The sequence below is a fragment of the Malaya genurostris genome, chromosome 1 (assembly GCF_030247185.1).
Source record: "Malaya genurostris strain Urasoe2022 chromosome 1, Malgen_1.1, whole genome shotgun sequence".
Classification (NCBI taxonomy): domain Eukaryota; kingdom Metazoa; phylum Arthropoda; class Insecta; order Diptera; family Culicidae; genus Malaya; species Malaya genurostris.
The window spans coordinates 112,359,458-112,375,002 of NC_080570.1; the positions used below are offsets into that span (position 1 = coordinate 112,359,458).

At 37.4% G+C, this 15,545-nt stretch overlaps 1 protein-coding gene across 2 annotated transcripts in view; it reads left to right on the forward strand.

Moving 5' to 3' along the window:
* The window catches only part of LOC131425422 (zeta-sarcoglycan), a 309,985-nt gene extending 297,584 nt beyond the window's left edge, over positions 1 to 12,401 (forward strand). For both annotated transcript variants that reach the window (XM_058587326.1, XM_058587327.1), the window contains 4 exons: positions 10,674 to 10,794; positions 10,854 to 11,115; positions 11,185 to 11,308; positions 11,378 to 12,401. In XM_058587326.1, coding sequence (XP_058443309.1) covers positions 10,674 to 10,794; positions 10,854 to 11,115; positions 11,185 to 11,308; positions 11,378 to 11,617 — 747 coding nt within the window. In that variant the 3' untranslated portion in view covers positions 11,618 to 12,401. The remainder of the gene's footprint in view (positions 1 to 10,673; positions 10,795 to 10,853; positions 11,116 to 11,184; positions 11,309 to 11,377) is intronic.
* Positions 12,402 to 15,545: the final 3,144 nt, after the last annotated feature.

Below are 15,545 nucleotides of genomic sequence, written 5' to 3' on the forward strand. Positions count from 1 at the left end.
CGCTTTTTTATCGACAAATTTTGTTCAGCGATGAGGCTCATTTCTGGTTGAATGGCTACGTAAATAAGCAAAATTGCCGCATTTGGAGTGAAGAGCAACCAGAAGCCGTTCAAGAACTGCCCATGCATCCCGAAAAATGCACTGTTTGGTGTGGTTTGTACGCTGGTGGAATCATTGGACCGTATTTTTTCAAAGATGCTGTTGGACGCAACGTTACAGTGAATGGCGATCGCTATCGTTCGATGCTAACAAACTTTTTGTTGCCAAAAATGGAAGAACTGAACTTGGTTGACATGTGGTTTCAACAAGATGGCGCTACATGCCACACAGCTCGCGATTCTATGGCCATTTTGAGGGAAAACTTCGGAGAACAATTCATCTCAAGAAATGGACCGGTAAGTTGGCCACCAAGATCATGCGATTTGACGCCTTTAGACTATTTTTTGTGGGGCTACGTCAAGTCTAAAGTCTACAGAAATAAGCCAGTAACTATTCCAGCTTTGGAAGACAACATTTCCGAAGAAATTCGGGCTATTCCGGCCGAAATGCTCGAAAAAGTTGCCCAAAATTGGACTTTCCGAATGGACCACCTAAGACGCAGCCGCGGTCAACATTTAAATGAAATTATCTTCAAAAAGTAAATGTCATGTACCAATCTAACGTTTAAAATAAAGAACCGATGAGATTTAGCAAATTTTATGCGTTTTATTGTTTAAAAAAGTTCTCAAGCTCTTAAAAAATCACCCTTTAGAATAGCTTTAAGTTTAGCCAGTTCTGATACGCCTGGAAAGTAGAATGCGCAAATCAAGTGGAAACATTTGTTCATCTCTTTCATTTGTTCAACTCTGTTTCGCACGGCATATTTGTATACTAGTATAAAGATGTGTTCAAAATCATCACTTTCGCTTTCGCATTGCCGTTCGTAATTGAATGTGTTAGTGACGGTGTAAATTAATTTAGCTTCCATCTTGATGAATCTTTTGGTAGGAAATATTGAGATCAGATATGGTTCTCGTGTGTGTCTTGTTTCAGCAATGGGCCTTGCTGGACTTTTTGGCTGCCTTTTTTACGGATTTTCGGTGTCATTGTGCTGACGGTGTCTCGTGCATTCAGATCGGGAAACAGTGAGACGACAGGTCCTCGATGTTGCTCTCGCGTGTCTTGTTTCGGGAACAGTTGCTCAGCAAATGGTAGGAAAAATTAACCACTCAACTTTTATATGAATGCTCTTGTATAGATTCAGACATCTCGCGTTCTGATTGGCTGGTGCTTTCATGGGTTAAATCAAACAGGTTTTTCAATAGTGTACTATTGAAAAACTTCAATGTTGTTGCAATACACGTCAGTCGAAAACAACTGACATGTTCCTTAACACTTCCGAATATCAATTAGTTGATCAATTGTATGAATTATGCAAGCATTCCCCTTTTCCACATTTTTCGCAAAAACAAAGAAGGCTTCACTAGATCTCGATTACTGTGAATTTCACACAGCGAAAAGTGAACAAATCTAATTAAACTGTTCTAGATTTGCACTAAAATGATGATATTTCCTTTCGATTTGCGAACAACAAATCCTAAAAGTTCTGCAGAAAACTTTTAGAGCCATTAGAACGGCTGATTTTTTGTAATGCTCTCCACCGTTGCTTTATCATCCATGCAAATGACTGGCAGCTGTGACGTAATCGCTCTTGTCGGAAGCGAAACTAGCTTTGCAAACGGCACAAAATACATCTGCTCGCATTGGCGATAGAATCCAAACTGATTCAATTTTTGTTAGGAGCTTTCTTTTACGTGATTTCGTTTGTAGCTTTTTCACTAATGGGCGGTCCTAACGGCTATAAAAATAGCCACATACAGAATTTTAATGTCAATTATTTCATTTCGGATTTGCATAATTTATTGAAAGAAACTATCAATATGCTGTAAGGATTCGTGTCTAGCATGCGGAAGGACCAAATTGAGGAACTCACTACGATATTCATCACTTTTCGGAACATTTTTCACAAACGATTTGTTGTTCAGCAGCAGATATGTTTTTCTCTTCCTCAGAACGCGTTCTGATTGGCTGGTGTTGACATGGGTCAAATGAGATAGGTTTTTCAATAGTGTACTTCAATGCTTTTTCTTCACACGCTTAAGTTGAAAAATTTCGATTCTATTGGTAGTTCGATTATATAAATCCTTCCACAGATCACTGAGCTATGAGCTTTTAAAATACGAGCAAGGCAAACGCGCCTTATGAATTATATTATACTCGTTTATACCAAACATTTCAGAAAAGTTTAATTTTGAACTATTTGCTATTAAATACAACTAAAAATTTATCATAAAATTGTGATCATATTTCCGATGGCATGTAGCAAAAATTATGTTGATTCGTTACATACAACAAGAGATATTCACGATCAAAAACTTATCACTCTCACAGAGGGTAAATTTTGAAAAGGCACCTTATAGTAAACTAAGTCGTATTCACGACAAAATAGTTCTCAGACCGGTTAAACAATCTCTGAGAACACGAAGTAATGTACACTTTTTCATGATTTTTCCCAAGCAGTACCTAAAGTTGCTGTCCTGTATTTTTGTACTGATTGTGCATCTTATCAAGTTAGTTTCTTTTATTATTCTGGTAACTGTTGAGTTAAGCAAAAAGTGCACTTTTTCTATGTTGTCTATGTTTCCCATATTTTCAAGTTGTTCCGTTGTTACGAATAACAATCATGTAACCATGTAACGTATATTCGACAATAAGAGATGTTTGATGGAAAACAATTGTGAAACTCGTGGAAACTACTGCGTAATGTAAACAAGAATTAATTTGATGTTAACAAAAACATACCAAACATAATTTCTAATGAATATCAGGAATCAGAACTAATTGGCTCAAGTGGCACGTTCCCATAGTTATTTGGAGATTTGTGTTTTTTTTGTTTTTATCTTTTTTGTAAATATAAAATATAGGTATAGAATTTGCTCAAACTTTAGAAAAATTTTCCGAGGCCCGGAGGGCCGAATGTCATATACCAATCGATTCAGCTCGACGAACTGAGCAAATGTCCGTGTGTGTCTGTGTATGCGTGTGTGTATGTATGTGTATGTGTGTGTGTCTGTATGTGTGTTATCAACTAAGAGGTCGAGATCTCAGAGATGGCTGGACCGATTTTGATCAAACTAGTCGCAAATGAAAGGTCTCCTCGTCACCCTGAACGCTATTGAATGGTTTTGAGATCGGATGTTTACTTTTTGAGTTATACGAAATTTTATGTCAAAATTACCAGTTTTTTGACAGTATCTGTCACAATTGACCTTGAAAACAGAATATATTTGCAGACTTAGTTTCCGCACGGTAATACCTATCCAACAAGCCATTGATTGTTAAAATCCGTCCATTTTTTAACGGAGATATCGAAATTTTTGTGTAAGCGACTTTTTCCCCTATTCCAGCAGTAGAAGTTTTGAGCGCTGTCTGGCACAGAAATGCTTAGGAGCAACATAAAACACGATTTTTTATACTGTTACATACATTTGTTTCTAAGTACCCAAAAGACTGTGTACAGCATGATATTTTGCCTCGAACCGATTTTAGCACGGTTCGTTTTTTGGCAACATAATCGTTCGAATATGCCATATGTAAATCAGATAATGGCAGCATTTTCGAGTTGAAAGCAATTCCATAATTATATTGGTTTAAGCTACTTACTTTTTTTCGGAGATGACTCAACCGTTTTCTACAAACTCGGATTCATACGAAAAGTCGTATACTCCCAAACAAGGTTCCTGAATTATGTATGGTTCCGACCTCTGGTTCCGGAACTACAGGATGATATGTGAAACAAAATAAAACTGTGTAACTCATTTTTCTCGTAGATGGCTGAACCGATCTAAGATTCAAATGAAAAGTTTTAAGATTCTATAAAACATCTTGTTTTCAGTGAGATCCAACTTTCGGTTTCGGAGATCCAGGGTGATTAGAATAAAAATGTCTATTTCACATGAATTAATCAGGTTTATCGGGTTAGCAGATTTAAATAGTCGATAATCAAATAAACTTATTTCATTTTTGGTTGTATTCAGTTTTCGTTTCGGAAGGCACCCAAAAATTTAATTCGCACTGCGATTCCTCAAAGATGTCTACATTGATTTTCAAACATTTTGAAACAAATGTAAACTATACAGCTACTCAGGTGAAGTTGTCTGACTTCGGCCAGACCCTGTCAGCTTGGAGCGACATCAATCTTCAGTTCAGCAACGCCATCGCACGGCATCACATTCAATACATCATGTCAATTGTATGGATGCGCAGCCCTGCTATTTTGGCTCGCACGAATTTGACATTTCTCTCTCTCCTACTTCTATGTATGAGATTCGATGCGGACTCAACTGAGGGCGACATGCTCGCAAAAAAGGATGTTGCCAATGATTTGTTCGAGAAATGTGAGAGCTGGATATCTTGTTAATATGATGTCTTTGCTTCGGCCAAACCGAATTTCGAATTCCGGTTCCAGTATCGAATCGTTTCTGAATTGAACAACAGAACAGTAAAGTCATTTAGTAAAGGCGGGTCCGACTTTTGTGATCCTCAAACTCAAGTAACTGTTAGGACTGATCAGGACTAGACCGGACACGGGGTTAAAACGGACAGCTTGAATATCTTATAAACCAGCAATTATTTCGGCCCATGGATTGACTTTGTAAACGCGCTTCCATGTGACAGTCTCATTAAACAACCGAACAGAGAATCCATTCGAACATGGCTTCATTTTCGTCGCACTCATTAGGCTTTTTGGATATTTGGCAGCCCATTGTGTTCAAAGATTTATAGTTCAGTTTAGATCCGCGAAAGAAGGTGAAAGATTGTTGTTATTGTGTTAATAATAAACATAAAAAACAACCGAATCTATAAATAGACCCTGTTGCACGCCAATAAAGTGAAACTACACCCGTCATTATTCAACTTGTGTTTCAGTCAGTGGTGAATACGAGAACGAATGGTCCTTTTCAGGACTACAAATCTTAAACCATTAACAGGTATCAAATCAGCTAATATACTCTGCTATTGAATTTCATTTTTACGCGATTTACGGAATTACAGAGTGATGACATATGCAAATTTTTGTGAATATATGCATTCAATTTTTTCAGAAATTTTTTGGTCGATTTTCACAAACTAAGCACATAAAAGTTCTTAAATTGCTTATAAAAATGCCCGGAAACCGATTTGGATCCAACTTCCTGTTTCGGTATAACAGAGCGATACATGAAAAAATTTTCATTGCCGAGTATTTTTTCACAAGTGATGACGAAACGAGGTACAAATTAAAAAAAAACTGACTAGGAAATACTTCTAGTCGGCAGATCCCGTTAGCTGGTGGGTATATAAACCTACTTTGAAACGACAAGTTCCCGTTTTCCGGTTCCGAAAGCTTTAGTAAAGAAAAACTTCCATTTCTCAGCCATGGTTACACCGTTTTTTAACTAATTTTGATGCAAATTAAAACTCTTATTATTTTAAAAGATGCTGTGCAATTTCGTCCAGATCAGACTTCCGGTTCCGAAATTATATCGCAAATGATTGTCTAAACTTTCAAACCGTCATACGAAATGACGATGCAAAACCGGTACGCTTCGGCATGTGCTGGTACGGAAGAAGAAAACACCATCACAAGTGATTATATTGCTAATAATACCAAAAATAAAAATCCAATCACAAGGAATGTTTCATTACGCTGTATGAAAAGTATTACTACCCATTTAACATGAATTTCTTATACAACAGTAACAGGAGCACTGGTTTTTGTTTGGTTTCATTTTCAATTGATTGACTAAATCGAAATTTACCGAAACTTCCTTTTACGAACTAAACGGGGGCTCGTAAATCGAGGTAGCTCGTAAAAATAGTTTTCGTTATTTGAGATTTGGTTCGTAAAAGAAGTTTACGTAATTTGGAATTCACTTCGTAAAAAAAGTTTTTTGTGATAAATGTGAAAATCTCCAATCATATAGCTGTTTTCGGAACGGATGTGAAGAATAGGTGCAAAGAAATGATGTGTCGGGTCATTTCAAAGTTCAAGAATACGACATCCGCTTTTTTTAAATTTCTTGAAAACCCTTGCAAACCGGGGAAAATATAACTAAAAAAACATCATTTTTGCGAATTTTGTTAAAAACAAAAAAAAAATCATAATTGCATAATACAAAGTATCTTTTGAACAACATTATGCAGTTTTTTCGTGGAAAAATATTGAGAAATAAGTCGATGAAGAGGCATGTTTGAGATCGATTTTTTCATGATTTTCGGTGTCCACTATATCTCAGCGGAGGCTAATCAGAAGTCAATAAATCAAAGCAGCATAGATAGAATAGATGTTTTTCAAGACGTTTCTGTTTGATTTTTTTAATTTTTTTTTAATTTTTCGTGATTGTTTAAAGTCAAAACTACGATTTTTCACGAAAAACTCCGCCATTTTGTAGCTGTAAAACCTCCCCAAAGTAACAAACAACGAAAAGAAAAACCTTGGGGTCTGGTATTTTACAAGTAGAAAGTGTGGGCAAAGTTTGAAAAAAAAATTTTGCAGTAGTTATTGAATGACGATGGATACGGACTTTCAAAACCTACTTACGAGAAAAACGCGCTGAATGTTTTTTGTGTATAAAATTGAAGGAAACAATTTATTACTCTAGCGAGCGCGTAGGTTCAAACATTACAAAAAAAAGATATTTTTTCTTCTGTATTTTATTATAATGAAACTTTGTGCGCCTGTACGCCGATCACTTGCCTTTGCCCAGTATGAGATAAGCAATGATAAAGGTCCATAACATGCTGAGTTTTGTTCCGATAGGTTTGAAAATTTCACATAATATTCTTGAAATGTTTTACTATGAGAAAATACAATAAAAAAATAAATAAATGATATGTTTACGTTTCGTCTTCGACTCATCGGTGCGTCAGCAGATTATGTTGAACTGCTGGCGCAAACCCCCGGATCAAAGTTAATGCTATTTGCAAGACACTTTTTTTATTACACAAGAAGTATAACGTCTAAACTGACGTCTCGAACGAAACTGTGCTCAGCGGATTATGTTGATCTGGGGGTTTGCGTCAGCAGTTCAACATAATCTGCTGACGCACTGATGAGTCGAAGACGAAACGTAAACATATGAAAATAGTTTTGTGCATCTAGCATAAATTTGGGGGTAAAAAACTTTTCTCCCTTCTAATTAAATTAATGATTCTTAAACAGTGTTAGACTCTACCCACCCCTTAATTCAAACAAAGTGTTTATCTCCAAAATCAACATTTTAATGAATTAGGTTTTTCGCTGAACTTATTATATATTGGTAAAAATCTATAATCGTCATACATTTTACGACACAGATAAGTAAAAAATGTTCATAACAGATTTTATATCTAGACTTTCACTACTGGTAGGGTCTCCGAGTTCCGGCTCTGGAAACAGATTATCGAAAATTCCATCGGAACTTGCATCGATTTCTAATGAAAGATAAATGAGAAAAGCATCATTACACCACAAGAGGGATTAAAACAGGCTTTTATTGTTTAAAATTTGCTTGTATTTTTATAGACTACCAAACATATGTGCTCAAAGGCTTTGAACAGCTTCCGGGTCTGACTTTTCATTTCGCAATGCGAAGGAACGCCGAAGAAGTTTTTGCTATTTGGCAAGCCATACGTAGTTGTGGTCGAAAATCTCAGGCTTTCGTTCCTACCGGTACTATAAATGAGTCATTTATAGTACCGGTAGGAACGAAAGCCTGAGGTTATCTAATGTTTGTACTTAGGTCACATAACCGTTTTTACTTTTCTTTACGTTTCGTCTTAGGCTCGTCAGTCTTATACCATTTTCGTTTATTGATCAGAGCAGCCCGAGAGCTGACCCAGAGTCGCCAAAACAACTTTTGATGAGTTTGTTTTAGCAACCTGGGGTCGCTCTAGATCGGACTCAAATCGTGTAGTTTCGCTCTGAAAATTTTCTCGGGTCGCACCACGCATTCATGCGAGTTTGTTTATTTTTTCTTTTTTATATGAGTTGTTGTTTAGGGCGCGTACCACGTGTTCGTTTTACTCGGAGTTAGAGTCGCCCGCGTGTAGGTTCTAAAACGAAAACGGTATTAGAGTCATGAAAAGACCCGAGCTTAACAAAGAGAATACGATTTTTTTGGTTCAAATTGACTTTATTCATCTACGCCTCAGTTTCAGCTAACACCTTCTCATTCGTGAGAAATTTCTGACCGGCGAGCTTTTTTTAGGTTTGCGAATAGCCAGCAGTCTCTTCGAGTCAAATCTGGCGAATACGGTGGATGTGAGAGTAATTCAAAATTCAATTCATGTAGTTTTGCCATTGAGATTCACCATTTGCTGTTCAGTCAGATGACGATCGTTTTGATTCCGGAATGATGTGATGAATCCATGTTTCATCCATTGTCAGATATTGACGCAAAAATGTCGGTTTGTTACGTTTAAACATGGATAAACACTGTTCAGAATCATCAACACGTTCTCGCTTTTGGTCAACAGTGAATAAATGCGGCACCCACTTTGAACAGAGCTCATAGTCAAATGCACATGTAATATAAAGCCAACATGTTCTTTTGATATCTCTATGATGTCAGCTAACTCATGCAACTTCACTTTTCGGTCATTCAAAACGATTTTGTGATTTTTTTATGTGTGAGGCCCGGGATTGTGTCATGTGCTAAATGACTTTAAACAGCTTCCGCGTTTGGTTTGTCACATCGTAATGCGAAGGAATGCCGAAGTAGTACTTGTTATTTGGCAGGCCATATGTAGTTTTGGTCGCAAATCTTAAAGTTTCGCTCATACCGGTTCTATCAGTTGGTATGAGTACGAGGAGAAATATCTGCTAAAGTGATTACTATCATCTATCAGAAGCCACGGATCTCTAGCTCTGTTTTAGCTTGATTTGGCCTCTTGTCGCTATGCTAATTCCGCATGGGAATGGCATTGTTCTATATACTTGGTCAAATATCCCAAGTAAAAATCCGCAACTGATTCTGATACGACTAAGTCCAAAATATTTTGCAACAATAACACGAACATGTTTTGTACGCAACATGAGTTAGAAAGAGGTAACATGTTTATTTATAACATAAATAAGAGGCAATGTTTATTCATAACATAATTAGTTACCAAATAGTTATTTAGGCTCCCAAGCAGAACATCTTTGAACATGTCATATTGCAAACTAGTTACACATAAGCTACCGTTAGAAAATTTGTTACTTGAGAGGTGATAAAAAAGCCACTTCACTAACTGTTTCGAATTTCGTCAGAAGTACTAGGCTCTTGTTAAATGGGAAATTCTACGAAACTAAAAAAAAAAGCAAATGGTACCGATGATACCGTAAGGAACCAAATGGCAGATATACCACACAATGCTCGAGGAATTAACAGAAAGGCGGATTGACATCTTATCTAACTGTTTCTCATGTACATATAATTCTACTATCATATTTTGAAATAAACGACCGGTTTTGCTGAGTTATGTATAAATTAATTTTTCTGCTATTATTGCTCAAATTGAACTGCCGAGTTTAGCACTAAGCAGTTCAATTTGAACTGCTCTGCACTGATGAGTCAAAGACGAAACGTAAAAATAATAAAAACGGTTATGTGCCCTAGCACAAAATTTGGCTAACCCCTAAATAACCATACCTGCATCGGCCAGAAATAGTCGAAAACACGTTTTCGTTCGGCACGTCAGAAAAGACATTGCACTCCGTTGCAAAACTAAAAGTGTTCTGTAAGTAGCAGAAACTTTACGTCTGCTTAGCGACTCAAATTGAACTGCCGAGTTTAGCACTAAGCAGTTCAATTTGAACTGCTCTGCACTGATGAGTCAAAGACGAAACGTAAAAATAATATTATTTTCTGCTTATGAATGAATATTTTGTGAATAAAATATGGTAAATTTTTCGAAAAGCCCAATTTAAAAGTGAAACTTATCAGCTTCCTGCCACTTACATTTTAAATTCTAAGAGAACCAACAATATTTGATTTTATAGCATTTCAGTTGTCGTCATTCATTCTCACTAAACTGACAAAAGTATTACGAAAAAAGGCTTTTGTTTTCAAGCAGATCTATCGACCCCTCGTATGGGCTCGTGAAAACTCTCCGTCCCAGCTTTTCCACTTCATTTGGCAGTGAGCGGCTGACAATGATATGACGGGTGAAATTGAAACTTTCCTGCCCCATCAGAAGCAGCTTACCTACGGAAATTGGAAAGTCGGAGCAGCCAGAGTTCACCGACTGCGAGGTGATCCGAGACCGAAAGTGTGGGAAAACCTGTCTGCCATGTTACTCGGGCATGGCAAACTGGTAACTCTCGGAGAATCGGAAGAGATGAAGGTTACACTCTGATTGAGAGACACGTGTTTGTTTATTTATGTTGTATGGCAAAGTGTTTTCCCCGGGTTTCACATCGGCTGTCCGTGTCCTATAGGCGGCAGGATACTTCGTTTTTTCCTAACTCGTATTAGCCAGGCGATAACAATCTTTGATTCCGGTTTGGTAGATGGGAAAGTAGTGGCTAACTTCTTCATTACCGGATCCTTTGCTTCCTAGTTAGCCTAGCGATTTTTTTGGTCTTTCGTTTTTCTACTAATTAGCGATTTTCTTCTCTTATCTTGCAGGACGGAATGGGTCAGTTGAAGATAGTTTCGGGTGGAATTCAGCTTACGGGTCAGGCGCTAGTGTTGGACATTTTGCGAGCTTCTTCGATTCGTTCGAAACACGGCCAACCGATATCGATAGGTGAGGGTTACGGGATAGGTTGAGAAGTTGTTTTGAAGGATTTTACTTGTTATTTATAGAATCATCGCGAAACTTTAGTATCAACACGCGAGATTCCGATGGCTACCTGGAAAACCAACTGTTTCTTGGTCACGATCGGTTGGAAGTTTTGGCAAATAACTTCCGGGTGGCGGATACTCACGGAACCAGTTTGTTCTCGGTGGATCGGGACGAAGTCAGCATCGGTGCCACCTCGCTGAGGGTGGAAGGAGAAGGCGGTGTGATCTTCAAGGATTCCATCCAAACGCCTCTGGTTAGAGCGGAAGCGGGAAAAGATTTGAAGTGAGTTGAAGGATGGGAATCATTAAACAGTACATCCCGTTAACAATATTCTCTTACTCTTTGACAAAGGTTGGAATCACCGACAAGGTCTCTGGAAGTACGTGCCACTCAAGAAATATTTATGCAGTCACGTGCTGGCAGTATAGAAGCTAACTGCCTCAACGATCTCAAACTACACTCAGTGGCCGGAAGTGTACGCATCTTTTTTAGCAAGAGAGCCTTACAATTCATTGACCTACTGCTTGTCAATTTTCATCCACAGATTCGCCTGGATGCCAGCAATATTCTGCTACCGAATCTAAAAACCGTTCAACCTCTTTCAACTTCTGTGTCTTCTGGATCGTTGCGAGATCATGGCGTCGGTAGTAGCGCAGCGTCCTCCTCATCTTCCTCGACATCGCACAGTAAAATCTACCAACTCTGCGCTTGCTCCAACGGTAAGCTGTTCCTAGCTCCGGCCCACAGCATATGCGCTACCGACGACAGTGCCATCTGTAGGTAATATTTGATACGACTAGATGATTTGGCAGTTAGTAGCTGTGCAGTAGTAGCTTAGAGATGTTTCACCTGTACGTTCTGCTCTTCTGTCGCTGCCCATTTAGTAGAAAAAGTCAATTTCTAGCTGAAAATGAGGAAATCAAATCCATCGTTCGTTAAAATGAGCTTCGAGTGAAGATGATTTACTCGCTAACCTGAGTAGCCAGAACTAAAAGTGTACAGTTAGCTAGACAGTGTTGCCATACGAAGAAACATAGATTATTATTAAAAGCCTGTAGCAGGGTTGGGTGAAAAGAATAAAGACGATTTCGTCAATCAATCAATCAAACGAAAAATAATCCTAAGAGGTTTATTTTGTGTGCAATTATTTTGTTTCCCTAATCAGTATGCAACACCAAACTGAATCCATTCGAGCATTTTTACTTTATTTTTTATTAAAGTTATTTAGTTTTACTCTGTACGGTTGCTTAAATCGAGGATAAACAAATTAAATTGAAAGACACTCCGCAGAGAAATTAAAATGTTATAATTAATTTCACATTATCTCTCGTTAAAATGCTCTGTTCAAGAAAAATAGTTTGCAACGATCTTGCATCTAGCATAAATTTGGGGGTAAAAAACTTTTCTCCCTTCTAATTAAATTAATGATTCTTAAACAGTGTTAGACTCTACCCACCCCTTAATTCAAACAAAGTGTTTATCTCCAAAATCAACATTTTAATGAATTAGGTTTTTCGCTGAACTTATTATATATTGGTAAAAATCTATAATCGTCATACATTTTACGACACAGATAAGTAAAAAATGTTCATAACAGATTTTATATCTAGACTTTCACTACTGGTAGGGTCTCCGAGTTCCGGCTCTGGAAACAGATTATCGAAAATTCCATCGGAACTTGCATCGATTTCTAATGAAAGATAAATGAGAAAAGCATCATTACACCACAAGAGGGATTAAAACAGGCTTTTATTGTTTAAAATTTGCTTGTATTTTTATAGACTACCAAACATATGTGCTCAAAGGCTTTGAACAGCTTCCGGGTCTGACTTTTCATTTCGCAATGCGAAGGAACGCCGAAGAAGTTTTTGCTATTTGGCAAGCCATATGTAGTTGTGGTCGAAAATCTCAGGCTTTCGTTCCTACCGGTACTATAAATGAGTCATTTATAGTACCGGTAGGAACGAAAGCCTGAGGTTATCTAATGTTTGTACTTAGGTCACATAACCGTTTTTACTTTTCTTTACGTTTCGTCTTAGGCTCGTCAGTCTTATACCATTTTCGTTTATTGATCAGAGCAGCCCGAGAGCTGACCCAGAGTCGCCAAAACAACTTTTGATGAGTTTGTTTTAGCAACCTGGGGTCGCTCTAGATCGGACTCAAATCGTGTAGTTTCGCTCTGAAAATTTTCTCGGGTCGCACCACGCATTCATGCGAGTTTGTTTATTTTTTCTTTTTTATATGAGTTGTTGTTTAGGGCGCGTACCACGTGTTCGTTTTACTCGGAGTTAGAGTCGCCCGCGTGTAGGTTCTAAAACGAAAACGGTATTAGAGTCATGAAAAGACCCGAGCTTAACAAAGAGAATACGATTTTTTTGGTTCAAATTGACTTTATTCATCTACGCCTCAGTTTCAGCTAACACCTTCTCATTCGTGAGAAATTTCTGACCGGCGAGCTTTTTTTAGGTTTGCGAATAGCCAGCAGTCTCTTCGAGTCAAATCTGGCGAATACGGTGGATGTGAGAGTAATTCAAAATTCAATTCATGTAACCTGAGTAGCCAATTCGCTAACCTGAGTAGCCAGAACTAAAAGTGTACAGTTAGCTAGACAGTGTTGCCATACGAAGAAACATAGATTATTATTAAAAGCCTGTAGCAGGGTTGGGTGAAAAGAATAAAGACGATTTCGTCAATCAATCAATCAAACGAAAAATAATCCTAAGAGGTTTATTTTGTGTTCAATTATTTTGTTTCCCTAATCAGTATGCAACACCAAACTGAATCCATTCGAGCATTTTTACTTTATTTTTTATTAAAGTTATTTAGTTTTACTCTGTACGGTTGCTTAAATCGAGGATAAACAAATTAAATTGAAAGACACTCCGCAGAGAAATTAAAATGTTATAATTAATTTCACATTATCTCTCGTTAAAATGCTCTGTTCAAGAAAAATAGTTTGCAACGATCTTGCATTAATCAAAAACCAACTATAAGCTACATTTCGGATTCATTATCTGATAAATGGAAATTCCTAGCATCGGGGCTCAGCAATTACCACCAATCCAAATGAAGACGGTAATGTAATGTGAAAAAAAAAACATTCAAACCACTTTACCAGATCGATAAGTAAGTCTCGATAGACAGACAGACAGACAGACAGCGAAACGAGTTGAACCCTTAGGGATATCTCCAGTTTCCATGTTAGGTCAGCATCAAAAATAGAAAGAAGCGAGTCTACTTTATATAGTTCTTGCGAGAGATTTAGTTTTGCATAAAAATATACATATCATATACAATAGCGGAACGAGATAACAATAAATATAGAAACTAAAGACGAAATTGTTTCAGTGCATTTTTCGAAATATCCGAAATCTTTCTTTCTATAAACGTTGAATTATCGTGAATAAGTAGTAGCACTTTAAGTTGTTTTGTTGCTGAATTTTTTACCAGGGATTTTTGAAAAGTCAATTTTTAAGAATCTTTCATCGTCCTGTACGACGCTATTTGTGCATTCGGTTAACAACGAATCAAAGCTCTCGGGACAGACTTTTAGTTTGTTCTACAAGCCGGCGAGGATCATCTTCTAAACTTTGGATGAGTAATGTATGCCCGCGAATTATTTAGTAACACGGAAATTTTAGTACACACTTTGAAAAATTCATGTGAATTTATATCACGTAGCACATGGATCAATAAGTCCCGAGACTAAAGCAGAGATGGCGCTCGTAGTAAACCAGTAACCAGGTCTCTCTAGAGTACTAACCTTTGCTTGAAACGGGTCAAAATATTAAGTCGATTCGACCAGAAACAGCTGAGTTATCGAGGTTGGAGTAAAGTCGTTTTGTAGTTTGTTTAAAAAATGGAAAAAACCGAGTTTCGTGTTTTGATAAAACATTGTTTTTAATGGGTAAAAACACCGTGCAAGCGAAACAATGGATTGAAAAATGTTATCCGGACTTTTGTCCATCAAAAGCAACGACACAAATGACGCGGAACGCTCGGGTAGACCTTTGGAAGCCTTTACACCGGAAAATGTGAGTGAAGTGACAAAAATTATAATGAAAGATCGTAAAGTGAAGCTCCGTGAGATTGCTGAGATGACACAGATATCATATGGAAGTGTATTTACTATCCTTCATGAAAAATTGAGCATGAAAAAGGTTTTTTTCAAGTGGGTGCCGCGATTGCTTTCGATGGAACAAAATGCACCCTGCCACAATGGCGAAATTGAACGAATTGGGCTTTGATCTGCTTCCCCACCCCCCATACTCGAAAGATTTAGCCCCCAGTGACTACTGGCTCTTTGTTGATCTTAAAAAAATGCTCCAGGGAAAAAGATTTGGCTCAAATGAGGAGGTCATCGCTGAAACTGAAGCTTATTTTGAAGCGAAAGATATTTTTTTTCATAAACATGGTATTGAAAAATTGGAAAAACGTTGGAACCATTGTATCACTCTAAAAGGTGATTATGTTGATGAATAAAAAAAAATTTGCAAAAAAATGTTTCTATTTTTAGTCTCGGGACTTATTGATCCATGTGTTAATATGCACCTAGATGGAGCGTCGCAGTTCACGCAAGTTTTCGTGTAAGAACATGTAACAGTGTGTGATTTGAAAATTCCATGGCATGAAATTCAGTTAAATATAAAAGTAATAATAAATAATAACAGCGACTTAAATCGAACATCATTGGATCACAAACTACGTCTTTA